At 37.3% G+C, this 26,848-nt stretch overlaps 1 protein-coding gene across 2 annotated transcripts in view; it reads left to right on the forward strand.

Annotated features, from left to right (window-relative positions):
* Positions 1–237: 237 nt before the first annotated feature.
* Positions 238–26,848, forward strand: part of OTOGL (otogelin like) — a 133,176-nt gene continuing 106,565 nt past the window's right edge. For both annotated transcript variants that reach the window (XM_059186420.1, XM_059186421.1), the window contains exons 1-10: positions 238–313; positions 1,405–1,444; positions 2,398–2,446; positions 6,894–6,960; positions 8,721–8,819; positions 10,413–10,567; positions 15,658–15,779; positions 19,042–19,247; positions 24,158–24,285; positions 24,649–24,755. In XM_059186420.1, the coding sequence (XP_059042403.1) occupies positions 238–313; positions 1,405–1,444; positions 2,398–2,446; positions 6,894–6,960; positions 8,721–8,819; positions 10,413–10,567; positions 15,658–15,779; positions 19,042–19,247; positions 24,158–24,285; positions 24,649–24,755 (1,049 nt within the window). The remainder of the gene's footprint in view (positions 314–1,404; positions 1,445–2,397; positions 2,447–6,893; positions 6,961–8,720; positions 8,820–10,412; positions 10,568–15,657; positions 15,780–19,041; positions 19,248–24,157; positions 24,286–24,648; positions 24,756–26,848) is intronic.

Raw genomic sequence — 26,848 nt, forward strand, 5'->3', positions numbered from 1 at the left:
TAGGTAGGCAGCTGCCATGCATCACTAATGAGACACTCAGCCAAAGGCTTGCCTGCAACCTGTAAAGCTTCAAATGCTGTATGTAGTTAGAAAGACTGGAATTTCTTTCCGAATTGCTTTACTACGAAGCTATATTTATAAGAATTTAAGCCCTCTACTCATACACATACTCCTAAGATGCCATCATAGTAAAGACCAACAATTTGGTTGCATTTCAGGGAGAAAGGCTCCACTGAAATGAACATTGTGAGGAAACTCAATTTAATGATACCTCGGAGTGTATTCTTGCTTCATATACTGTTTTCATTACAAGGTAAGAACCTATATGAAATTCTAACCTTATTTTATTGTATTTTATTTATTCATTTATTTATTTTAAAAGATTTTATTGTGTTTTAGTCTCTCTTGCAACTGATAAGAAGAGCACTTTGGAGTCATTAGAAGGGATATATACTAAATGACACATGGACCACCTTTTTGAAAATTCGTAGTAAGGTAGATGATTTGGGACTTCGGTTTTCGTTTTTTGAGTCTTCAAATCTTAAAATTTGGATTTTATCATGCTAGGCAACTATACTGGAAGAAACTCTGATTCTAATTTTTTCTTTTCTAAAAGATGATTTATAGTAGTTTTCTGTATAACTTAAACATTTGAATTTTATAATAAATTAAGAGAAATTGAGTACTTAAATTTTCTTCATGCATGAACTGAAAGGAGAATGGTAAAAACTTGTTTGTAAGAAGGGCTTTGGGTTTTTTTAGGGCTAAGAATTGTTTTCAATTATTTTTGATGGCAATTTTATTTATAAATTAATGTTTATAGAATATTCTCATGGGGAAAGCATTTCTTTACATTCACTTGTTAGTTTTTAATCCCTGAAAAGAGCTGTATATTTTGGAGCTTGTAGGGGAAGTGGGAGAAGTTACTGAAATGGAAGACTAGCAAGGCCATGGTCCCCATCTTCCAGTCCTTGTAGTGACTGAAATTCCAAGGAGAAAATGTCATAGAGCATTGAGAACTGGAGGGGAGTTTCAAGATGCACTTGTCCACTACCATCATTTTATTATGTGTTTGCTAGCTTGCTTAACCTTGGCATCTACTAAATGGTAGGACTGAGACTAAAACTTGGATCTGTGACTCCAATTTTAGTGCTCCTTTCACTGTATTATGTCTCTCTGGATCTAGGTACCCTGTTCCTTCTATCCAGATTAACAGTCCCTCTAATATTTCACAGGGAATTGGCTGCTTAAAATCCACTAGGAAATGCAAACTAACTCATAGCAAAATTCAGTCTATGTTTTAGAATCTAGGTTAAAATGATCTGTTTAATAACCAGAGCATGAGACCAAGATATCTGAATAATTTTTTCCCCATTCTTATCTCTACGTATTTATCTCTGGCAGGATATATTTGCGGATCATCCATCTTGACGAAAGTATCAAAGTGAGTGTTTCTTGTTCTTTCTGTCCTCTAAAACATAAGGTTAATGGGAATGAGCATAGCTCAGTGGATAAATGTATCTGTTTTTGAAAAAAAAAATAGATATTTTACAAAGTAAAGGCATGAGATGTGTTCTTTAAAAGCAGTTCCAAAAATTAAAAATTATCAGCCATTCGTTTCCTTATTTATGATGAAAAAATATTTCTTTTTAGTTTAATTACAAAATGAGTTCTTGGTGGTGTCCAATGACTATAGATACTAAGGAGATGTTAATTTCACTTCAGTGATTTATAAAGATATGTTGGGTAAATTCCCCTTTTATATTGTTATTATTAATATACATTGTTTATTATAAATGTGCTCTATCTTACCATAAAGCAATTTTTGATAATAAAACAATAAAATTGTTTTAGCACTAAATAATGAAAATCATTTTTGGACTTAACTGATCTGCTTAACGAAAAGCAGAATTCCATTCATCATTTGATTTTGATAGATCACAATTTGATGTGCTTATTCACATTAACGTTAATCTATGCTTTATGACATGGAAAGGGAGAGAAGTATTATGTTTGGAAAAAGTTTATGTGCTCCTGGCAAATACGTACCTCAGCAGTTTTATGAAGTCATGTGGAGAAAATACCGTGTGTGTCAGTGCTACAATATTACAAGATTTTGTTTATTTCTCTGTCTTGAAGTTCCTTCCTAAAATTCAGTGTACATCAGAGATTGGAGAGATCTGGGGACACTCTTGAATTTTGTAAAATGAGACAGCACCACCACCCAAACGTAACCCCTCCAAGAGGGGAGGGGGACCTTTTAAATGTTAAACCAAGAAAGACCTCTTTGATAAAGTGATGGAAATCAGGAGGAAAACATCAGCTCTCTCCTGGGAAAGGCTTGTTCAGGTTGCCTAGGGGCCTTTGACTATACAAGTTCTTTTTGTTTTCTTCCAGAAACGGGTTTAATGAAAATCGACAGAAAAGAGCTCTTTTAGCAGCACAGGTAGGTTATGCCTCTGATGGAGAGAGGCAGAGAAATAATCCATTCTGCTTTGGGACTCCGCTGTCACTTCAACAATGAGGCCTTTGTGAAGGGGAATAAATGCTAAAAACAAGACAGGAAGGAGAAGAGGCAGAGTAACTTCTCCACTGCTTTTCTGCAACCCTCAAATCCATGCTCCGTTCACATTAACTTTTTGCTCGAGTGGTTTTTTTTGCTGTTCACCTCCATTACCTACCGATAGGCTCACAGTGTGTGGGAGATTCAATGTCATTAACTTGCCAGAAATTTTTAATTGGTTTAAAAATTAAGCGCGATATCAGAGCAATGACAGTCGAACAAACACAAGTAAAAAGGGGCCGAGAAAGGTATACGTGGTGCAAAAGGGTGTCGAAGGTGCCCTGGTGTCCTGACAGACAGCTCTGTTAGTGTCTGACAAATCTCAGTGAGAGACACTTAGGGGGAGGCGATCTTTATTTTTGGAGCGTCGTGTAGCCCTGAATCCAAGAAGGCCCTTTTGGCCAGGTCCCCTTCAATAAGTGATGTTGGATAACATAATTGCAATATTTTCAAACTTTGACTGGAATGTTCAAAGAGGTGGTTTAAAAAATATATTTGTCTATAAAAAACAGTTGGGAAAATAGAGAATCCTAACTTAAAGATGCGTGTGGGCAAGTAACATGATGTGGGTATTTATATAACAAATGGCTTATGTATTTAAGGAGGCCTTTGTCAAATTCTGAACTGCAATCCATGCTGCTAGTATTTTCTGGTAAAGGCCTGAATTTTTATATTTTTCGTGTTAATTAAAGAGAAATGAAGAAGATGGATTTGACAGTTTAGAGGACAGAACTAATTTATTCTTATTCACAATAGAATTTTTTTTGTACTTAGACGGGCAAAAGCCTGGAATGGAAACACTTTTTAAAAATTTTCCTTTAAAAGTGTTTTGTGTACGTAAATACTTATGTATCATGTGAAGTGGTTAAAATGGCTTTTCTCTGAGAAATTTAACTACATGTTTGTCAGTTGACCATGTTATCCACAAGAAGACATCAGCATGACTCTAGTAGAAAATCCAATTTTGAAGAAACTGCATTTTGGAGAGCCCACCAGTGTCAAAATCTGTGAAATATATCCCAAAGTTGTCACATAAAGTGACCTCTGGTTGGGGTTATACTGTTGTCTGTTTAGATATTTCTAGAATTTGTCTCATTTACCCCAACAGAGGTAACTTTGGTTAGTAGGTGAGGAACACACTTACCTTGTCCTCAGTTCCCTTTTAGAGAGAGTGAAGAACAGGCCACCTACACTGGCTCCTCAATGTCCTGCAGCTAGAGAACATGCACCAACATTATGTAATATCTGAACAAGTTTTAAAAGAAGAAACGCTGAAGAAGAAAGGCAGTGAGGTCATAATCTCACACTGCACTGTTTAGGATCTCATCTATCATAAGGCCATTCTTGTCCGCTGATTCACGACTCCTGCTCTAGCAAGACGGAGCATTGGTGGAGAGACATCTGTGCAAGTAAGGGTTCAGATATGCTGATACACAAAGAGCCAAGAAAGGGGAGACACGGACCCCTGCCTGTGGTGTATTTCTGTGCCACGCACATTTTTCTCTAGATTTCTCACCTGGAGACGGTTTCTCTGTGCTTCTCACTGTCCTGTGGAGATGTTATCAGCAAGGAGGAAGAATGGGCTGTCACCTTTTTATCGATTATGTAAATGTAGGCACCCACTGCCTGGAATTCTTTTGCATTTGGGTTACATTTCAAAATTGGTGCTCAGGCAGACTAAGGTGCAGCTAATTTATTTGGTGGGGGGTAGAAAAGTGAGACCAGGAAGGAGCAAATCTTAGAGAGTATGTTGAGGAGGGGCTCCGGAGGCTCAGTCTTGGTGGGGGGCCCCCTGAGGAGCTGTGTAGAATTAGTTGTGGAATTGTTTCTCCAAGGAATGGGGGAAGTTGCCCGTACTTATCTACTGATTCCTGTCTCTCCTTGATTGAGGTGTGGCCTTTGGGAGACCTTTTATCCCCAGGGAGGCGTTTTCTGTGGTCTTTCCTACTTGGATTTTGCCCTGAGGCAGAAAAAGAAAGAAACCAGTGCTTGAAGCTGAAGGGTCTTGATGTGCACAGAAACCCAGATGCAGGTGGGCTGAGAGGATGCGGAGGGAGATTCAAGAGAATCTTTTATAGTTACGGTTCTGAACAGGCTTGGCAGGCAGATTATTCCTATTTGAATAATGCCTAAAATTCAACTCAGTTGGTATTTGTTGACAACATTCAAGAGACGGTGCTAGAGACATAGAATGAATAATGGTACTTATTGCCTAGATACTCAATGCCTCATGAAGGCAGGCAAGTAAAGAAACTATTTCTGTGCAGCTTGTTCATCGTATCTAAGATGCCATTAATTGCCGTTATTTATATGACTCAAAAACAAAAGTGTTCCCAGTTATAAGTGTAAGATGCCATTATGAGTTCAGGTTGGTTAAAAAAGTAAAAGCTATGTAAGGGTCTTGTGTTAGTATTGGTGAAATGTGGAATGATGCATGAAACTCGTGGTCATTAGGTCGCCAAGGTAACTAGGATGCTTTTGTGGCCAGAAGGCTGGTATGTTGAGCAATTGTCCTTTCCATGGAGGTGTAGCCTGAGTTGAGTCAAAAAAATTATATTTCTAGTCTTGGTCTATTCTTGTCTGATGTATTCAGTTTTTGCCTAATAATTAAATTAGGTAACATTTACAACCCTTGTTGCGTGCCCAGCTCTACTTTACTCTCTCCATTTCATTGAATACAGTTCTACTCTTATTCCATTTTATAGATTGGGAACTGAGGCTGCATAGGTTAAACAGTTTGTTCAAGGTTATAAGCCTGTGTGAGGCAGACTTGAAGCCACTATACACTTTTAGTGAGCATCGCAGATAATTCACTGGAGCTGAAGTCAGATTTTGGTGCCCAGGATTATTGGTGGCTGTGCTAGAGGTAGGCAGATGGCTACAGACAAGATAATATTTGCTGTCTTGGGGAATCAAAGTCAGAGACTGTTGTGAGTTTAACTTAATTTGAAGACAGAGGCAAAAGCAGAAAGGAGAGATTGAGCAGTGAGGATGAAACCTGGGAGAAATAAGAACAGGAAACAGTGAATTTGGAGGCATAGTATCAAGCAAGGAGTTTAGAAAGGAGTGTTAAAGTTGAGAGCAAGTGTGGAAGTCCTCTTCTCTGACTTGGAGCAAGTTTGGCTATTAAAAGAAAAACTACTTCGCTGGAAAATACTAAAATAAAACTGTGTGTGGAAAGGAGACTGGGATTTGTTGAGGTAGGACTTTGGACCTGAAGTCACATTCCCTATCACCGCTCTTTTCTTGTCTTCACCCTTTCCAGATTTTCTGACAACATCTGGTACTCAATTTGACAATTACATGGCAGGCTTTGGGAGTGTATGTTCTTCTGATGAACATAGAAATCCTATTTGAAAGGACATTGCTTTGGACCTTATGCTAAATTATCAATGAGTTTAAGTAAAAATCCTTAATTAATTAGTTTCAGTAATCCACAGTTATTTGCTAGTAAGCTCTATTGACTTCCAAAAATCTTAAGGTTTGTCAGGACTGCTTAGATTAATATAAATATCTTTATTGCTAATTCTTTCTATGTGAGGCACTACACCAAAATTTTTACATACATTATTTGAATTTATTGTCATAACTGCACAATTAAGTAGGTACCCATCATTCCCATTTTACAGACAAGGAAAGAAGGTGCTAAGAGGTTAGAAAACTTCTTTTTGCTAAGAGTTAGGGAACTTGTCTAAGAATATGGACTGGAAGACTTAGGACTCTCAACCAGGTTTCTCTGATCCCATAATTCATACTCTTAACCATTACCCTAAAGTGGTGGGAAATCTATAAAAAGATACATTTAATATTCTACGGACTTCAAAGTGTCAGTTCTTTGGAGACTGAGGGGGGACACTCCCTCTGTAGCAGCAGAAGCTTCTGTGGTTGGTGTCCTCACAGATGGCTCTGCAGGCAGTGTGGACGTCCCCGTCTGTTGGTCCATCAGCCCCATGTGTTTTCTCCAGCCCCATCTGTGCTTGGAAATATCAGAGAAGAGCTTCTTCTGTAGGCAAAGCAGTTAGTTAATGTAAATATTAGAATCCACCGAGGTTCTTTTTCAAGGAGGACAAGGAGTCAGGAGAAGAAAGAGCTCAGAGAGGACAGAGACTCGTCAAAGTCAGGTAAGAGGTAAAACCAAACCTTGAGATCCTGTCCTCTAACCACGAAGGGTTCTTCTGGGAGCCTCCTTTGTTACCTCCAGAAGCCAACAAAATAGAGTCAACAATTCATAATTTCTGTTTCTGTAGCTATTTCCCAGACTTCCTGATTGCTTATTGGGCTTGAATTAAATAATTTAACTGTCTTGAATTCTTATTTCTGTTTTTCAAAGTTGGAAGCAACGTCTTCAAGATATTTCTTCCATGAAGCTATTAATTGGGGTGAGAGCAAAATAAAAGGTCGGTGTCACACCTTTGTTTTTGTATTTGCTTTCTTGAAAGTCCCCTTTGAGGGATATACTGAATTAACTATTGCCATTTAATGCACGGAGGAAGCTGAGCCAGGGTGGTAATAATGGGAACAGTTAAGTTCACTTCATGTAGAAATTTGAATTACGTTTGGAAAGAAGCAGGGTTAAACAATTAAAGTAGGCTGATAAATCTGTGATCAGGAAGTATCTGGGTATCAAACGATTTTTTTCTGCATCATTTCCTGGCTCCTGTTTCCTTGGCCTCCTTATTTTTACTTACCCATTTCCCATTTTCATTAAGCAAAATGCTCATGAGAACTTGAACTTTAATTCAATTTTTTCATTTTACTCAAAATATAGCAATTCCTGGCTAGTTTTGGATTGATAGTTGTTTTCAGGAGAATAAACAGGGCTTGTAGATAAATTTTTGAAGGAGATACATGTGTTTGTCTAGGTGTTTAGGCATTTGTTTATTTATTGTAAAAAGTGTAAGATTGTGATCTAAGATAAAATTTAAAGGGGAAGAAACTTCACTTAAATTTGTGAAAAACATAAATTTTTACCTATATTGATGATCGAAATTGAAACAGCTCATTTTTCCTCAGTTAAGATGTCCTTAGAGACTTGTAGGTGTTTCAGTGTAAAGAGATATTTTAGCTCAGTGGATCTTAAAGATAGAAAGACAATGGCGTTTTCTAATTCTTGACTTGGGCAGAATTGTGTTTAATCATCTCAGCCAGTTAACTGTCTTCCACGACCTTAACATAGTCCAAAGAGGTACCACTTTGTGGAGACTCGAAGATGTGTTCTCATTCTCTTGATGTGTTACTTAAATTCTTCCTGTTTTAAATTCTTCCTGTTTGAAATTTGCCGATTGCTCCTTGTCCTCTCTCCTTATTAGAGGGAAAGTTTTCACTGTGGTTCATTTGCATTTTCAAAACTTACTCAGAAGCTCATGGTCTCTTGCTTCCTCTTTCAACAGAATCCTTTGGGGCAGTGTTTCTTTCCACGAAAAAGAATATTTTTGGTGATGGCTGGTTTAGATCCCATTAAAATTAAGTATGGGTCAGAAAGAATGTATTATTTTTAATGGAGCCTGAAGATTAATTAACACACACACTTTGAATGAAATGTTTTATTCTTCATTGGGGAGGGTATATGGTATGGGTAGTGCTGTGAATCGTGTTAAGACTGATGATTCACAGACTTGTACCCTTGAGACAAATAATACATTACATATTAATAAAAAAAATGTTTAATTCTTCTTCTCAGAAATGAGAGTTTCTGTTTGGGTTTTTTAAATACTTTGTCTGATTCCCTGAGCTAACAATGGACAGTTCTTTAAGACAACACTCATTCCTGGAGATGGAACCCTTTGGACGTGCAGCCGAGCCAAACTCCGTCAATGGAATCTTCTGCAGCTTGTTCATTTCTGGTTCTCATCATCTGGGACAGGGATTCCTTACATGGGAACTTGACCTTTCAATTGCTTGAAGGAAGCTAACCTTTGCTCTCAGGGTAGTCTGAGATGTGAAAGCTTGTCTTTCTTGTTTCACAGCACACATAATGAAATGAACTAGATAGAGACTCGATGGGCTTAATTCTTTAGCTCATCAAGGCAAGAAGCCTAGGGTTCTGTTTGAATTAATAATGGTTACAGTTAGTCCAAGCTAAATCTTGACATATTATGTTTATAAGAATTGATGCACACCAGAAGATAACTTTTTTTTTTTTTTTTTTGTCCTTTAGGTTCTTGTCCTCATGAATGCCTTAACGGAGCTTTCTGTTCTAAGACTGGTACATGTGACTGTCAAATATTTCAGGCACTTGGGACACGGTGCCAGATTGGTAAGTTTCAGGGCTACTTGAGAGAATTATAAGTCAAGGAGAATTTTAAGGTGTAATTGGCTACATCAGTGTTCATGCACTGGGAATTGAGGCAGTCGTATTATGCATTAACTTGTGTCCCTAATTCATTCAGACAATTTAGAAATAATGTAAAAGAAAATGCATATGTCCACTTTCCCTTCTCACTGATCTCTACTACTTCCTCAGGTTTTTTTTTTTTTTTTTTTTCCATTTCATGGATGGATGATATCAGTCCATTAAACCAGGTCCTTACTTGTTTCTGTTTCTGCTTTATAAATTAGACTTATTATTTGGAGCCACTCTTTTTCTTACTTTGAATTAATTGGACATTCTGTATATAAAATAGACACAGTTTTGAGAGTTCTTCAAAGGCAGAGGGTTCTTTAAAACATTTTTAACCACATTGTCTGGGATAGGTTCCTACCTCAGTAAGGATAAATATTAATTTGTTTAATAAGTATTCATGGAGTACCTACTAAATCCCAGACCTGCCACTGGGGATACAATAGTGAGTAATACAGACATGCTTCTGCCCTCTGGGAGGTTACAGTCTAGAAAAAAAAAACAATGCATAAGAGATACATATTCATTATACTTAAACCACATGCTATAAAGGAAAGTACAGGATTCTGTGAAAATCTGCAACGGAGGTAAGGCATACTGTCAGAGAAGACTGAACAATGAATTGCTCTGTTTTTTCCTGAAAAGGACAATGTTGGTCAAGGCTAAAAAATTTAGGTAAAATCACACACACACACACACACACACACACACACACACAAAGACAATGATTGTGCCTTATTTCTGTGCTCCCTACAGCAGCGTGCATTAAAATGTTTTATATTGAGTGCTTGGTAAAGGTAATTGATTTCCATATTATTCTAAAGGGAAGGACCTAGAAAGTTAATATAGAATAGAGGGTTATCCACAAAGGGAAGAAGGGAGGTAGTCACAAAGGCAATATGAAATGAAGTTGTATGATTTAAGATGAATATTGTTTGACATTTGGCCAGTTTAAGGCTATGAATTCCTAAATTCCAGCATCCTTTGGATGACTAATGCTCCCTACCCCAAGGTCTCAGACATATAAACATGATCTTTCTTTTGTCATGGTTATTTTTCTCTGTGAATACTATTGAGATATTTTTGAAAGAATTGCAGAGTCTGGAACACTCTACGGCTGCTTATGCAAATATTTAGGGCACTCAGTGGTAACATTTCTTTCTTTTCTATGCCACTGTGTTTGTTTTATCTCTGTTACCTTCTTTTACTGTATCATTTTCCTTACTATTCACTTCTTCTAAACTTCTTCTGGAAGCAAAATTTAAAGACGTTTCTAACACAAAACCTTTCTTCAAAGCAACTTGGAAACCATATTTTCCTTTAGGAGAGTTTAATAGTTTTGAGAACAACTGAAAATTTTATATTGGTTGTTTCTTTCTGCGATATTGACCACCAAAGAAGAAAATATTTATTTTCATGAAAATTGGAATCACCTACCATAACTGAACCTTGCCAGAAATAGGATATAATTTATTTTATTCAATTAAATATTGTCTTATTTCTTTTCAGTGCCAAACATGGGCAATGGCAGAGATGGGATTTGCAAAACCTGGGGACAGTACCACTTTGAAACTTTTGATGGCATTTACTATTATTTCCCAGGAAACTGTTCTTACATTTTTGCAAAGGACTGTGGTAATTTGGAACCTCAGTACACTGTATGGGTAGGTGATCCTAGGGCATAATTAACTTAAAGATTTTTTTTTCCTGGCAAAGTTTATATTTTTAAAGGTGTGCACAAATGATGGAAAATATATAATAATCATAGTGCAAATACTTGGGGCTCTGACTGGGGAAGAAGAAGGATTCGTTTTTAATGGGATGGACCCAATTTGTAGCTAAATTGAGTCTATCTTATTAAGATGGAGCTTTGGATTGGGAGAAGAAGGATTTGGATCTGTGTGGGAGAGAGTTATAGGTAATGCAAAATGTCTATATTACAATGTCATAATATCACTTCTGGTTCATATCCCCATTATTCAGATTGTATTCAAACATTTTGAAGAGGGCGTGGGTTTGGATGCTAACCAAATTGCTCATACAGATTTCTTTTCTGATGCTACCATTGTGATATTCCCCCGGATTAATTTTTTTTTGAAGGCACCCCTTAGTGTGATCAGAGGCTGGCATTCAGGAAATGGAGTACAGAAGGAAGGCCCAAGGACATAGAGACAGGCACTTACTAGGTTGGTTCATACTGTATAATTGAGTGCAGAGAGATAGTGTTTAGCTGAACTCTTGATTTGGAAGAATTCCTAAGAGACTGCTCAGAATGCAAGCTGCAGAGTGGCTCTAGTTGAAGTAAAAAAGTCAGGACTCTTTCCCTGTCTCACTCTCTTGCCCTGACTTTCTAGCTGTCTCCAAGCAGAGTCACGAGACAGCTGTGCTATCCTGTTCAAAAGCTAGAACTCTCCATAGGCATCATTTGTTGAAACCTCTGTTTTCTTTTTCCCTTCTAACTTAAATTGAAGTTGCCTAGATTCTCCTCTCCTAGGTGGTGCAAATTTTAAAAAGTAGGCTTTGAAGTTTTTTAAGAGCAACAAGAGCCTTGTGACCCAGAAAGGAAATGAGATCTACTGAAAGTTAACTTATGAGGCATAAAGATAAAAAAAAAAATCCTCTGTGTCTTTAGATAGGGAAGTCAGTGGCAAGCATCTTCAGTATTTACAGGGCTCCTGTTTTCAGCCACTTATTGTCTGTTTCTCCTCCACTCTCTCACTGGGTTTATCACTCAAACACCTTCTGACTCCCTCATTGAAATGTTCTTGTCCAGGGTCTCACCCTTCTGAAGAATAAAGTGTCAACTAGATAATCTATCCTTTGATAATAGCACACAATGCTGAACTGTGCTCCCAGAGCTAATTTTGTTTCTACTTGGCTCTGTTTTAGCTGGTGGAATTTTCTTTCTAGGCAACAAATCCATTCATTTTAAATGTCATCTTTCCCCTGATTATGGAAATAGTTCATCCACCTTTCCCTTTCTTTCTTTCTTTCGATTTTATTTATTTATTTGAGAGAGAGAGAACACAAGTTGGGGAGGGGGCAGAGAGAAGGGAAAAGTAGACCCCCCGCTAAGCAGGGTGCCAATGTGGGGCTTGATCCCAGGACCCTGAGATCATGACCTGTGCCTAAGGCAGATACTTAACCGACTGAGCTTTCCAGGTGTCCCTGTTCTCACCTTTGATAAATTTAAACCTCTTAACAAGCTACAAGTTATAAGATGATATATAAGTGGTTTTACTCAAAAGTTAGTCTAATCTTTTACAAGAAAATTCTCGTGTGTCTTTTATACTTCTTGAAATAGTTCACTTTTCTTATAGAAAATTTAAAAATTTCAGAGAAGTCTATAAAAATAGTGTTTGAACTACTGCAATATAGACTGCAGCCGATGGCCATTTGGGCTCTCTCCATCCTTTGGCTCATGTAGATAATAAATGCTATAAACATCAGGCTGCATGTATCCCTTCGAATTTGTATTTTTGTATTCTTTGGGTAAATACCTAATAGTGCAATTACTGGGTCATAGGATAGTTCTATTTTTAACTTTTTGGGGACCCTCCATATATTTTCCAGGATATCACTCAGCCATTGGAAAGAATGAAATCTTGCCATTTGCAATGACATGGGTGAAGATAAAGAGTAATATGCTAAGCAAAGTCAGTCAGTTAGAGAAAGCCAGATACCACATGATTCCACTCATATGTGGAATTTGAGAAACAAACAGATGAACATGTGGGAGGGGGGAAAAGAGAGGGAGGGACGCAAATCATAATAGACTCTTAAGGTTAGAGAACAGACTGAGGATTGTTAGAGGAGGGTGGGGGATGGTCTAGAGGGTTGATGAGCACTGAGTGTTGTATGTAAGTGAAGAATCACTAAATTCTACTCCTAGAACCAATACTACCATGTATGTTAACTAACTAGAATTTAAATAAAAATTTTAAAATAGAGTTAGCACTGCTAATGGCTCCACATATTTTCTTCTACTCTTTTTTTCTCTGAATTTTAAACACATTTATAATCTTGAAATCCGACTATGTATAATTTTCTGTCTGAGATTTTCACCTGGTAATTATGTTAAGAACTTTCTTCCATGTCAAATATTCTTGAAAAACCAAAATTTTATTAGCTATCTTTGTTCCAATTTATGGAATATTCAAAATCTTTACTTAAGCCCTGTTTTGGAAATTTAGAATTTAAAATATATTTTCAGTCTTTTTTTTTTTTAAGATTTTATTTATTTATTTGAAAGAGAGAGAGAGAGATCACAAGTAGGCAGAGAGGCAGGCAGAGAGAGAAGGGGGAGGAAGCAGGCACCCTGCTAAGCAGAAAGCCCAATGCAGGGCTCAATCCCAGGACCCTGGGATCAGGGTCCGAAGGCAGAGGCTTTAACCCACTGAGCCACCCAGGCACCCCTTTTCAGTCTTTTAATACATACATTGATCAACATCTTTCTGCATATATCCCTTTCTATTCCTGATCATTTTCTTTTTCAACTTAATTTTACTTTTATGAAAATAATACCTGTACATAGTTTTAAAAACTTATCTAAGGCATGTGAAGCAAAAATGTAGCCCCTGCTTGCTTTCACTCCCAACCTTAGCTAAAATCTGTCTCCCAAAGGCAATTGCTTCAACTCCTTAAGCGATTTCTTCTGGCTTTTACATTACATGCCCAAATATGTTATTATTTATTTATCTTTCAAGTTAAGCCTTAGTCATTTCCTACTACAGAAAATGGAATCATCTTTGTTATGTCCCCCTTCCTGCCCCTAACACACACACACACACACACACACACACACACACACACTCTCCTTCCCTCCTCTTTACAGAGTTGTATTGTCATCTCAGGTTAAATGATATGTGGTTTATTATTGTGATTTACATATTACACATATATGTATGTATATATGAATTCATATAAATATTATTTAGACCTGAGCCCAGTAGTTTATTATGATTTTGTTTCTCCTCTTTGTACATTTTTTTTTTTAAGATTTTATTTATTTATTTGACAGAGAGAGATCTCAAGTAGATGGAGAGGCAGGCAGAGAGAGAGAGAGAGAGAGAGAGAGAAGCAGGCTCCCTGCTGAGCAGAGAGCCCGATGTGGGACTCGATCCCAGGACCCTGAGACCATGACCTGAGCCGAAGGCAGCGGCTTTAACCCACTGAGCCACCCAGGTGCCCATCTTTGTACATTTGTATAGAGTTATTATCTATACAATTATCCCCTTTTTTTGGTTTGCGACACTTTTATACTCTAATCACTAATTTTTTTTCTTCAAACTCTTTAGCTCCATAAATTTCTTCTCACTGTGGTCAGATATTTATACTTTACTTTTTGAACCCTTGAAATTAACTTTGGAATAGAGTAAGGTAATCTTTCATTCTTCTCCTTTCTTCTCTCCTTGTTTTCTTTATTCTCTTTCTCTTTTTCTCTTCCTCCCTCCCTTCTTCCTTCCTTTCTTCTTCCTTCTCTTCCCTTCCTTTTCTCTTTCTTTCCCTCAACTAAATTTCCCATCAAATTTTGAGAAGTAAACTTTGTCTTTCCTAAAATATTCTTTTATTTTTAGAGCAATTTTATTTTTAGTGAGGTTGTTAGTCACTTTTGCGACCTCTAGGTATTGCATTGTATAGAGCTCCATTTCATGAGTCTCTAACGTGACATGGACATGAAAACTACAAATGTGTTTCTTTGTGGTGCTCGACTGTCTTCCTGTCAGAATTAGTTTTTTTCTAGTGCATACCAGGTATCTTTAAAATAATAAGTCAGTCAGAGAAAGACATATACCATATGATTTCACTCATATGTGGAATTTAAGAAACAAAACAGATGAACATAGAAGAAGGGAAAGAAAAATAGAATAAGATTAAGACAGAGAAGGAGGCAAACCATAAGAGACTCTTAACTATAGGGAACAAACTGAGGGTTGTTGGAGGGGAGGTGGGTGGGGGTGGGGTAATTGGGTAATGGACATTAAGGAGGGCACTTGAAGTCATGAGCATCGGGTGTTGTATGCAACTGATGAATCACTAAATTCTACCTCTGTAGAATTCTACCTCTAAATTCTACTATACTGTATGTGAACTAACTTGAATTTAAATAAAACCTTGAAAGAGAAAAAAAGAATGTTGAGACTCAACATACAAACATTCAGCTTATTTAAAAAATATGCCGAGGGGTGCCTGGGTGGCTCAGTGGGTTAAAGCCTCTGCCTTCGGCTCAGGTCCTGGTTCCAGGGTCCTGGCATCAAGCCCCACATCGGACTTTCTGCTCAGCGGGAAGCCTGCTTCCTCCTCTCTCTCTGCCTGCCTATATCTCTGCCTACTTGTGATCTCTGTCAAATAAATAAGTAAAATCTTTTAAAAAATGTTGAATTATCTTGTACTCTAAAAAGTTGATTTTGTTGTCCCCCACATCGGACTTTCTGCTCAGCGGGAAGCCTGCTTCCTCCTCTCTCTCTGCCTGCCTATATCTCTGCCTACTTGTGATCTCTGTCAAATAAATAAGTAAAATCTTTTAAAAAATGTTGAATTATCTTGTACTCTAAAAAGTTGATTTTGTTGTCCAATTTCTTTGATAAATCTTTTTTTTTTCCTCTTGAAAATCCTAAATGTTTGTAATTTTGTAAAGTGGCATTAGTCTAACATTGCTGTAGAACTGTAAACAGACATTGTGACTCTGGGAACTCAAATGAAGGCCTACATATCTTATTGGTTCCAACACTTTCTATTTTTTCGCCCCTTCAAGGTTCATAATAGCCCTAAGTGCTATGGTTCAGTGTATTCCTGTTACCGGTCAATCAGCTTGTTCTTTTCCGACCAAGAGGAAATTCGTATTTATGGGCATGAAATAAAAAAGGATGGAATCAGGTAAGATATGATCAATGATATAATGAAAATAACACCGAACATGTCATGTTTGAAATTGAATTATGGGGAGTAGAAGAAAGGATTTCTGTCAACCAATAACCTTAAAGTTATATCATACAGACATTAAAATTCAGCAAGCTCTGAGGCCAGTCAGGTGACCAGAACCTAACCAGTTTTACCTCCCTAATGTTTGTGTAGGATACACTTAGGTTTGCACAGGTACAGATGCGATTATAGAAGAGATTCAGGAGAAATCTTCATAGTTCAGCTCTTCAATTATACTTGCCTTCTTTCTTAAATCTTCTCTTCTCTCTTTCTCTCTTTCTTGCGTCTTCCCTTCCCCCCTCTTTCTTCCTCCCTCCCCACTTCCTCTCTCCCTTCTCCCCTCCCCCCTTCCTTTCTTCCTCTTTCTTCCTCCCTCCCCACTTCCTCTCTCCCTTCTCCCCTCCCCCCCCCTTCCTTTCTTCCTTCGCAGTTACTTAAAGTATAACTAAACCTGTGGAAGTCTTTTCCAAATGCGTACGAATGAGGCTTGGGTGTCACTTGAGACTTTCCGCTAGTATTCTGACCAAGATTCAGAGCCAATAAATAACTGGCTTTCTTGAATAGAGCAGAGAAAGGCCCAGTTTTGCCTTCCTAGCTACCAAGAATAAGGCCTGAGAGTTTGGGGGAAGGCGGTGTTTATTAGTTTGAAGAAAGGTTTTCCATATGTAAGGTTGGAATACTGTGGAATAATCCACCTTCTAATCTAAATAACTATAGAATTAGTCAATTTTAAGATTTCTTGGCTGAGCTATGCCAGAAAAAGTAAAATGTGGGATGGGACAATTCTGTCTGTCATTTAGAATTCATTTGAACCCTGGGGATCCTTGCCAGTCTTACCAACCTGTGTACTTTTTTCTCAGTTTGGACTCCTCAAGAGGCAGCAGGCGATAGCAGGAAGGGTTTTGGATGAAGCACCAGGCAGCCAAGCACTGACCTAGGCTTTGTCACGGTCAGGGGACCCCAAACAGTCTCTCACCTCTCTCAGGCTTATTTTCTTGATCATTTGGGTTCTGTACTTCTCATTTTCTTAGAAAAGAAACCTGTGCCTTTTGAATGGGATAAATAATGCAACTGCATATGTATTTTTTGCAGCTGAATTTAAATAGTAATTTAGAATTCCTTATATGGGATTTGGGGTAACACAATGAGCTCTTTAAAAAAAATTATTATGTCTTATAAAACAAAAATACACTTCAAAAAAAAATACCTTTCAAGTAGATTTTCAGGAATACTAACTCTTTGTTAAATCTCATAGAAAATATTTCTTCGAGGATTTCCATTTGTATGAGAGATTCCATTTGTATGATTTGTATGATGGAAGAAAGATGGTTTTCTTATTATTCAGCTAAGTTGCTTATACTAATACTGCACCTGGCCTAGGGCCTAATTCAAAGCAGGTGTTAGAGAAATATTTGCCAAAATCAAATCAAATCAAAAGTGCAAGTCTCTGCAAATTGCATCTTACCTCTCTAGACTTTGGTTCTTTCGCCTGTGAAATGAAGGGTTTTGGTACATATGAATCCATGAATAATTTTCAGCATTAATTTGTACATTCATTTTAGTTTGCATTGTGAATGTTTCCTGACTAGGTTACATGGAGTTTTTCTTAAATTTCTGGTAGATAATGTAATTTTTACTATTATCCCCCATCTCTACTAGCATCTTTTTATGTTATACACAGCTGGATAATCATAGTTAGGCATCTTCTAGCTTCAAAAATTGTGTATTTCATCAAATTTGCTGTGAAAGAATCAAATGATAAATGACCAAAACAAAAAATATCCACAGCAGAACAACTGTATCTCCATACACTTAACATTCTGTAGCAAAGAAATATCTTTATAAAATGTGATTTACTTTTTTCAAGCATAGCTTTTATAAACTTGCAAATTTAAATGACATTACTCATATAGACTTTTACTGTGAATTTAATAGGAATTTCTCATGCTTATAATTTTTAATAAGAAGAAGTTACGGTAATAGCTGCAGTCATATTTGTCCTTCAGGGTAAAGTTTAGTTATTTTTTTATTCTTAAAACTAATTCTGCATAAAAAAGTGATTTGCAACCAGCTCTATACAAGTAGTTGCAGATATTTTGAATTGTTTCTTTGGGAATTACCATTTTGTTAATGAGTAAGTTTGATTTTGTAATTTTTATTCCATGGAGCATACTCTTTCTGAAAGGAACTCACTAATTTGAAGTGTTTAATGTATGAACATACTAACTAACCTCCCTCCTCACTCATAGTTTTTAAGTTTCACTTAGCATGGCTATTTTAATAAAAATGATTTTTTCCTTCCATTTTCTTAATTCTTAGTGCCTACTCTTTTCTGTAATTTTCATGGATGGAAGGAGATCAGTGACTTTTCAAAAGTATTTTAGGTGATTTACTTTTAAAATGTCCAGTTGCTTAGTTTTCTTCAAGTCTCTCATTTTTCCCACTTATTTCTTTGTGAAAAGTGGAAGGACTGGACATTGGAACAGGAATTTAAATATTCAATGTGACTGTTGTTTAAATAGGCTTAATTATATCCAATTAAAAAAATTTGACTTTTACCCCTATGTAATACTGTAGAACAAAGTATTTTATGTTCCTAATAATGTACTTTGAAGCATTAAAAATATAAATTCTAATTAATCATGCCCAGATGTTTTTCTTTTGGAAAACAATGACTTCTGCCATGGTGACATTTTGGAGATAGAAGCTCCTATTTCCTTACAGGCAAGTTTAAAACAAAATTAGACAAAGTCTGAACTCAGTGTTTTTACCTATTTGCACCATTGTTTCTCCTTACTTCAAAATTGTCCAGCATTTTTAGATTATCTTGTACTCTCTAGATAAAAATAAATACATTTAAGCTCTCATTATTCTAAATAGACACGGTTATCTTCCAGTTTTATAAAATTATTGATATTTAGCAGCAATGTATTTTTTGTCAGTTGAATAAAACATCCAATTATATGCAGAAAATCTTTACCAGTGGGGAAAACAGGTACCAATTTTGGTTATCTTTTTATTTCGATATTGAATTTTTCCAAAATGTTGAGATTTCCTCTGTAATGGCTGCTTGGGAAATCTAGCTGCATAGTTCATTCAGTAATTTTGAATAATAATGATATTTTATTTACTTCTCAGTCACTTGAAGAAAGAAATTTATCATGTGTAATGAATTCGTCATCATAACTCTTAAATTGCCTTTATTCTATTTTTCAAGTTTAACGTTGCCTCAGACTGTTGGGCAGGTTTTCATTGAGAAACTAGCTGACTACATTTTGGTGAAAACAACCTTTGGTTTTTCATTGGCTTGGGATGGAATATCTGGAATTTACCTCAAACTGTCTCAGGAGCATAAAGGGAAATCGTGTGGTTTATGTGGAAACTACAATGACATTCAATCTGATGATTTTATCATTCAACAAGGTAAGTGCAGTGGAAGAAATGTGTGGTACTTCTGTGGTCCTCTTCACTCACTGATCAAGCTATTTGTATCCAGAAGAATGCAACTTATCCCAGGTTGGTTAAAATTAGAAGCTAGCACTTGCCTGCTACAGTGATTTTAAGTGAAGACTGAATAGAAACATGTTTGTGAAAAAAAAAAAAAAAGAAAAAAGAAATATGTTTGTGTCATTTTCAAAAACCATAAGCTAGTTTACATTTACTAAATTAAGATACAAGTCTTACTCATGTAACAAATATTAAATGAACATTGACTTTGTGTCTGTTGTAGGAGCTTGGGGATACATCAGTGAACAAAACAGACTCCTCCCTTGTCTGGGCTTATCTTTTAGTGATTCAAACCCATTTGAAACAAACAATCAGATGGTTGTTATGGACAAAAGATATTTTGCATCTAGTCTTCATAGGAATGAATTCATTGACTGCCAAATAATGATTTTGTAAAGATAATAATGTGAATAGAACTTATAAAAGCTGAGTGAAAACTTGGAAAGGTTTTTTTTTTTTTTTATCATGTATAATGATGTACATACCATCATTTATCTACTTATACTAAGTCATGAAACTAATCTCAGTGTGCCATTAAAAATGGGTTCTCTTTCAATTTAGATACTAGTGTGGAATGGATACAGAATAAGAATCACAGGACACAGTTACAAGTTAGGTCCACATTTCAAGGTCCAATAAAGAATACTGTTCTTAATATCAGCACTCTAGACTGTGAATCTTCCTCCAACGCTTACATGTTGTGTAACTTGAGGGAACTCATTTAATTTCTCTGATGTTCAGTTATTTTCAGCTGTAAAATAGAGATATAATTATTCTGAGTTCATAGTGTTGTCAGTAATAATAACAATATACCTTGATACTATTTATAGTAACAGTTAATATGAACATGTAGCTATATTATTCCCAACACTTACATCATCCTGTAAGGTGGCTGGCATTTTCTTAATTGTACAATGAGAACTCAAGGGGATGTACCCAACACAGCACAGCTTGTAAATGGTATTATCAGGGTTGGATTACAGACCTTACTGACTTCCAATCCCATGCTTAGATGAATGTGTGAGAAACTGACTTAACCTGTAAAAATGCTATGTCATATGTATGTTTTATAGTATACAATTCACAGAGAAGTGTCACCCCATGTGTTTTTAGAGACAGTGAAAGTCCTACTTAGAGGGTGGGTTCTGGAGTCAGATTGTGGGGTTCAAATCCTTCTTTGCCACATATTAAACTTTCTTAGTTTAATGACTTAATAATAGCATGGAGTTGCAAGGATTAACTGAGATAATCCATGTACAATATGTAATCCAGTGTCTGGCACATAATGAATACTGAATACGTTTTAGCTAATTTATAATCATCTCCAGATGTTCTCAAGTAGCCTGGAATGGAGCTAATAGGAAAACATTTAGTTAAAGACATTGTTTTAAGAGGTTCTTGTTAAAATGCAAACATTTTACACAAGATGGATAATGCATCGTCAGGATTAGTTTACTAGCACTGAGAGTACAGAACAGGGTTCCAAGCTGTCGATTTTTCTCCTATGTAAAATGAAGATAATAGTAAAGACCCTGGGAGCTTCCTAACCTTTGAGCATCAAATGAGAAAACGTAAGTGAAAGTGTTCAAAAGTCTGTGAGCACCACATGGATGTACAGTATTGAGATCATCATGAACTAGTGTTTTCATTTGGATATTGAGAATGACAGAATTCATAAACTTGGAGTCTTGAGACTCTATTAGGAAGTAGGGTTTTGGACTCAGGCAGATCAATCAGATGGTTGTTATTGATTTCTTTTTCTTTGGTGTCAAAGCTTCATGAAGAAAATAATACTCAATTCAGTTCTCCGTGTTAGAGTTAGAAAAGACTGTTGCGGGCAACTTCCTCCCGGGTTGTCTGGGGAATATGGTACAGAGGTGAGGCTAGAACAAAGCATCTGCTCTTGCTAGAGGAAGAGGGACTCAGGTAAGGATTTGAGCTGAGGGTCAGACAGCCTTTGATAATCTGGAACATAAAATGGTGAGATGCCTGGGCGGCATGCGGAAGAGTGTTAGCAGATTCTGGGTGGCAGAGGACCGGCAGGCGGTGAGTGGACTGAATTACGATTGAATTGGCAGAAGGCAAGAAGGACCCTGGAAAGTTGGTAGGAAGAGCCTGAAGAGAGAGTTCAGATTTTTCATAGTTTAATTTGGTGCACAGTGTGAAGCAGAGTAATAATAATAAAAAAAAAAACAACAATAACTTGTAAGGATGTGACTGGAACTTGCCCTCCAATTTTCTCCTATTCTAATAATGCAAGAACATGTCTACAGTTGAGCCGTATTACCTTTAGCTTTAGCCGTATTACCTAGCGGTTTTTTGAAACTCAGCCTGTTCTTTGCTGATTAGATAAAACTTCAGAGGCACTAAGGTAGTTTGATTGAAAGCCATTGAACGCACAGTTTCTTAACAGTGATTAAAATTGTATTTCTCCCTGCATTTCTATTCTTCAGGGATGACTTCACAAAGAAACGAGGCTTTTCAGAATTTCCGTGGATATAGAAATATTTTAATTGATTGTCTCAATGAGCTTCTGGTTCCATAATTCATGTTTATAGCTAGCTACACATCAAAATAGATGCCCTGGCTTACTCTTGTTTTTCCCAACATAGTAACCTAACTCATTTTCCTCCCTCTTTCTGCCTTTTCCTTCTTATGGGTAGTACTAAAACTTAAAATATTAGACAAATGCTTGATATTTTTCTCTTCCCTTTCTTCTCCTTGCCCTTCACCAATTACCCCTTGCAATTTTCCAGTATGCACAAGAAATCACTTTACTTGTAGCATATATTATGTGAAACATTTTTTTTTTAAGATTTTATTTATTTATTTGACAGAGATCACAAGTAGGCAGAGAGGCAGGCAGAGAGAGAGGAGGAAGCAGGCTCCCCGCTGAGCAGAGAGCCCGACGCGGGGCCTGATCCCAGGACCCCGGGATCACGACCTGAGCCGAAAGCAGAGGCTTCAACCCACTGAGCCACCCAGGCGCCCCTATGTGAAACATTTTAAATTTAGTTTTGCAGTCTTCCAGACAACCAATCGATATAGATTTAAAGCCTCATTATAGCCAGCTTTTGGGACTTTTATTATTATGATGTCATAAAAATAGATAAATATGTAGCTATAAACTGGAATTAAAGTGAACTCTAAGGGGCTGTCCAGGTTGTTTAGTTATATTAAAATTTGTGCATAGATATTGAAATTAGTGGGCCTTCAGGTAGTATTTTTGGTCCTACAGACTCTTCAAAAAAGATGTTTTGAAATGAAATGTGACTATAGATTTACTTAAAAGTAACATTGGGGGCGCCTGGGTGTCTCAGTTGGTTGAGCATCTGACTCTTGGTTTCTGCTCAGGTCATGATCTCTGGGTTATGAGATCCAACCCCATGTCAGCTCCCCACTCAACAGGGAGGCTGCTTAGGATTCTCTCTCTCTCTCTCCCCTTCCAGCTCTCTCTCATGGGCATGAACATGGGCTCTCTCTTTTTAAAAAAATAACATCAGATTTCCCCTTTTTTTAAAAAAAATATATATATTAGGGGTACCTGGGTGGCTCAGTTGATTAAGCATCCAACTCTTAATTTCAGCTCAGGTCATGAGCTCAGAGATCTAGCACAGCCTGGAGCTCTGTAATCAGTGGGAAATAAGGTGGAGATTCTCTCTCCCTCTTCCTTTGCCACCCCTCCCCCACAGGAGCTCCCTCTCTCTCTCTCTCTGTCTTTCTCAAATAAATAAATACACCTTCAAAAAAAAGAGTATATTGGGCCAGGCTGATGCTTTGTTCAGTGGAACATTTCCAGCAATATCAGAGACGATGAGGTGAGCTGGATAAATCTTTAAAAAAAAGATTTTATTTATTCATTTGACGGACAGAGATCACAAGTAGGCAGAGAAGCAGGCAGAGAGTGAGGAGGGAGCAGGTTCCCTGCTCAGCTGAGAGCCCGATGCGGGGCTCGATCCCAGGACCCTGGGATCATGACCTGAGCCGAAGGCAGAGGCTTGAACCCACTGAGCCACCCAGGCGCCCCTAGATTCAACCTTTGGCTGAATGGGGGAGCAGGATTAATTTTCACACAAGGCCCTTAACTTGTTCTCAGGCCAGGTGCTAACATGATTGAAACTTGATCTGAAACAGAGAGCCCAGAAAGCTCACCACCAACCATCTGTCTGCCGCTGCCTGAATCTTGCCTCTGCACAGCACTAGGATAGTATGGCGCTTCTTTAACTGTCTTGAGCATGTTTAAAAACACTGTTGATCATATTCAGATGAAATGGATTTACTTCTTGGTCTTCTCTGAGTGTCTTCTCCAGTCTTTCATTGTTTTTGTGGCTGTCTTCTGAAATCTTCACTATATATATATATATATTTTATTGTGGTATACCTCAAAAATGGAAACTTGATTTTAGCAAGGTTCTGACTAATCTTAAATATAATGAAAGGGCTGTCAGAAAAATTTCATACCAAACTTTTACTTAACGTTTCTTGGTTTTAGGTGTATTTCCTCCTCTCTACAACACGCTTAGGCTAATGAGAGCTTTACTGGTGTGTATGTTGTACCATTCACTTTCAGTGCCTCTTTATGTTGCTTCAGTGATGTTTGCTTTTTCCCTTCAATGACATGAACTTTTGTTTGGTACTTACACTTTGTTCAATGAAGTATTTTTATACTAAAGTAATGGTATAGTCTGATATCACTGACAATCATTGGTATTTATAAAGGTATTGAATTTAACTTTTTGGCCAAAAAGTATATGTTGATGAACTGTATTTGTGTAAAGTGATGCTAATACACACATATATATTTTGTGTATGTGTGTGTGAAATAGAGGACTATACAGAAGACATTGCTATGTTTGCAAATAGCTGGTCGGTGCAAATTCCTGATGACACCAAATGTGTACCGATGCCTTCAGACTTTCCAAATCCATGCTCCAGCGGAATGCCAGCATTTGAGGTAAATTTGATGTGGCAATCCTGGGCTTGTTGGATATCATACATATACATTGTATTTGCATATTGAATATTAAGCAGTTTTGTACAAACAGGACATAATTAAACCCGGTAAAATTCAGGTAATGTAACTGCAACAGGAATAACTTGAAGATAGTTCAGACATTGTGAACGTAATGAGTTTCATGAGAGCAGTATTCTTTGTGCAAATATGTAGTTAGAAAAATGGTGGTTAAAACCAATAAGGATAAATCACCTTCCCTTTCCTGGTAAGAAGGGAAGGCCCTGCGAATAGATCAGTAGAAAAAATGAGAGTACACTTGTATCATTAAATATGTTCTGCTGACTGCCATCCTCTTTCACACAGGCCATCTTCTTCAAGTGTCAGATTTTGTTGCAGTTCCCATTTCTGAGCTGCCATGAGTATATTGATCCGTATCTGTATATTGCCAGCTGTGTTAATGATCTTTGCAAGTAAGTGAAATAATTAGTATTTGTAATTGAATTCTCTTTGTCCAAAAAGAAGAGCAAACACCACTTCTCTAACGTAGTCCTCTCAGCAGTTCACAAAGTATAATGGAAATGTAAAACATAAACCATACTAACAACTGTTAAAAGCTTGCTGGATAATAAGAAGTACAGACTAAATGGTTTATAGAAGCAGCATGAGCAGAACACAGCAATTCTTCAATGGTTTGTTCCACTGTTGCCTTATGGGAGTTTAGAGTTGTCAATAAATTCTTTCAAAATAATGTTTTGAAATGCACAAAATCAGACACACAAAAAACTATATTGAAATAGAGTTATCAAAATAGTAAAAGAAATGAATTTATGATATATATGTATTTTTTAGACAATTCTTTTTTTAAAAAAAGATTTTATTTATTTATTTGACAGAGAGAGATCACAGGTAGGCAGAGAGGTAAGCAGAGAGAGAGAGAGGAGGAAGCAAGGAGCCCAATGTGAGACTTGATCCCAGGACCCTGAGATCATGACCTGAGCTGAAGGCAGAGGCTTAACCCACTGAGCCATGGGCGCCCGATATATATGTTTTTTATATGCCTTTCAAGTCTAACTCTAATTACTATAATATATTATTTGCCCCAGGGGTACAAGTCTGTGAATCATCAGGCTTACACACTTCACAGCACTCACCATAGCACATACCCTCCCCCGTGTCCACAACCCACCACCCTATCCTTATCCTCCCATCTCCCAGCAATCCTGTTTGTTTCATGATATTAAGAGTCTCTAATGGTTTGTCTCCCTCCTGATCTCATCCTGTTTCATTTTTTCCCTCCCTACCCCCCAACAACCCCTCACCCTGCCTTTCAAATTCCTCATATCAGATCATATAATTGTCTTTCTCTGACTGGTTTATTTTGCTGAGCATAAATGGCAAGATTTCATTTTTTTTTTAAATTTGGAAATATTTATTTATTTTTTATTTTTTTTTAATTTAATTTTTTATTTTTAATAAACATATATTTTATACCCAGGGGTACAGGTCTGTGAATCACCAGGTTTACACACTTCACAGCACTCACCAAAGCACATACCCTCCCCAAAGTCCATAATCCCACCCCTTTCTCCCCAACCCCCTCCCCCCAGCAACCCTCAGTTTGTTTTGTGAGATTAAGAGTCACTTATGGTTTGTCTCCCTCCCAATCCCATCTTGTTTCATTTATTCTTCTCGTACCCACTTAAGCCCCCATGTTGCATCACAACTTCCTCATATCAGGGAGATCATATGATAGTTGTCTTTCTCTGCTTGACTTATTTCGCTAAGCATGATACACTCTAGTTCCATCCATGTTGTCGCAAATGGCAAGATTTCATTTCTTTTGATGGCTGCATAGTATTCCATTGTGTATATATACCACATCTTCCTGATCCATTCATCTGTTGATGGACATCTAGGTTCTTTCCATAGTTTGGCTATTGTGGACATGGCTGCTATAAACATTCGGGTGCACGTGCACCTTTGGATCACTACGTTTGTATCTTTAGGGTAAATACCCAACAGTGCAATTGCTGGGTCATAGGGCAGTTCTATTTTCAACATTTTGAGGAACCTCCATGCTGTTTTCCAGAGTGGCTGCACCAGCTTGCATTCCCACCAACAGTGTAGGAGGGTTCCCCTTTCTCCGCATCCTCGCCAGCATCTGTCATTTCCTGACTTGTTGATTTTAGCCATTCTGACTGGTGTGAGGTGATATCGCATTGTGGTTTTGATTTGTATTTCCCTGATGCCGAGTGATATGGAGCACTTTTTCATGTGTCTGTTGGCCATCTGGATGTCTTCTTTGCAGAAATGTCTGTTCATGTCTTCTGCCCATTTCTTGATTGGATTATTTGTTCTTTGGGTGTTGAGTTTGCCAAGTTCTTTATAGATTCTGGACACTAGTCCTTTATCTGATATGTCGTTTGCAAATATCTTCTCCCATTCTGTCAGTTGTCTTTTGATTTTGTTAACTGTTTTCTTTGCTGTGCAAAAGCTTTTGATCTTGATGAAATCCCAATAGTTCATTTTTGCCCTTGCTTCCCTTGCCTTTGGCGTTGTTCCT

Source organism: Mustela lutreola, chromosome 8 (assembly GCF_030435805.1).
Source record: "Mustela lutreola isolate mMusLut2 chromosome 8, mMusLut2.pri, whole genome shotgun sequence".
NCBI lineage: Eukaryota > Metazoa > Chordata > Mammalia > Carnivora > Mustelidae > Mustela > Mustela lutreola.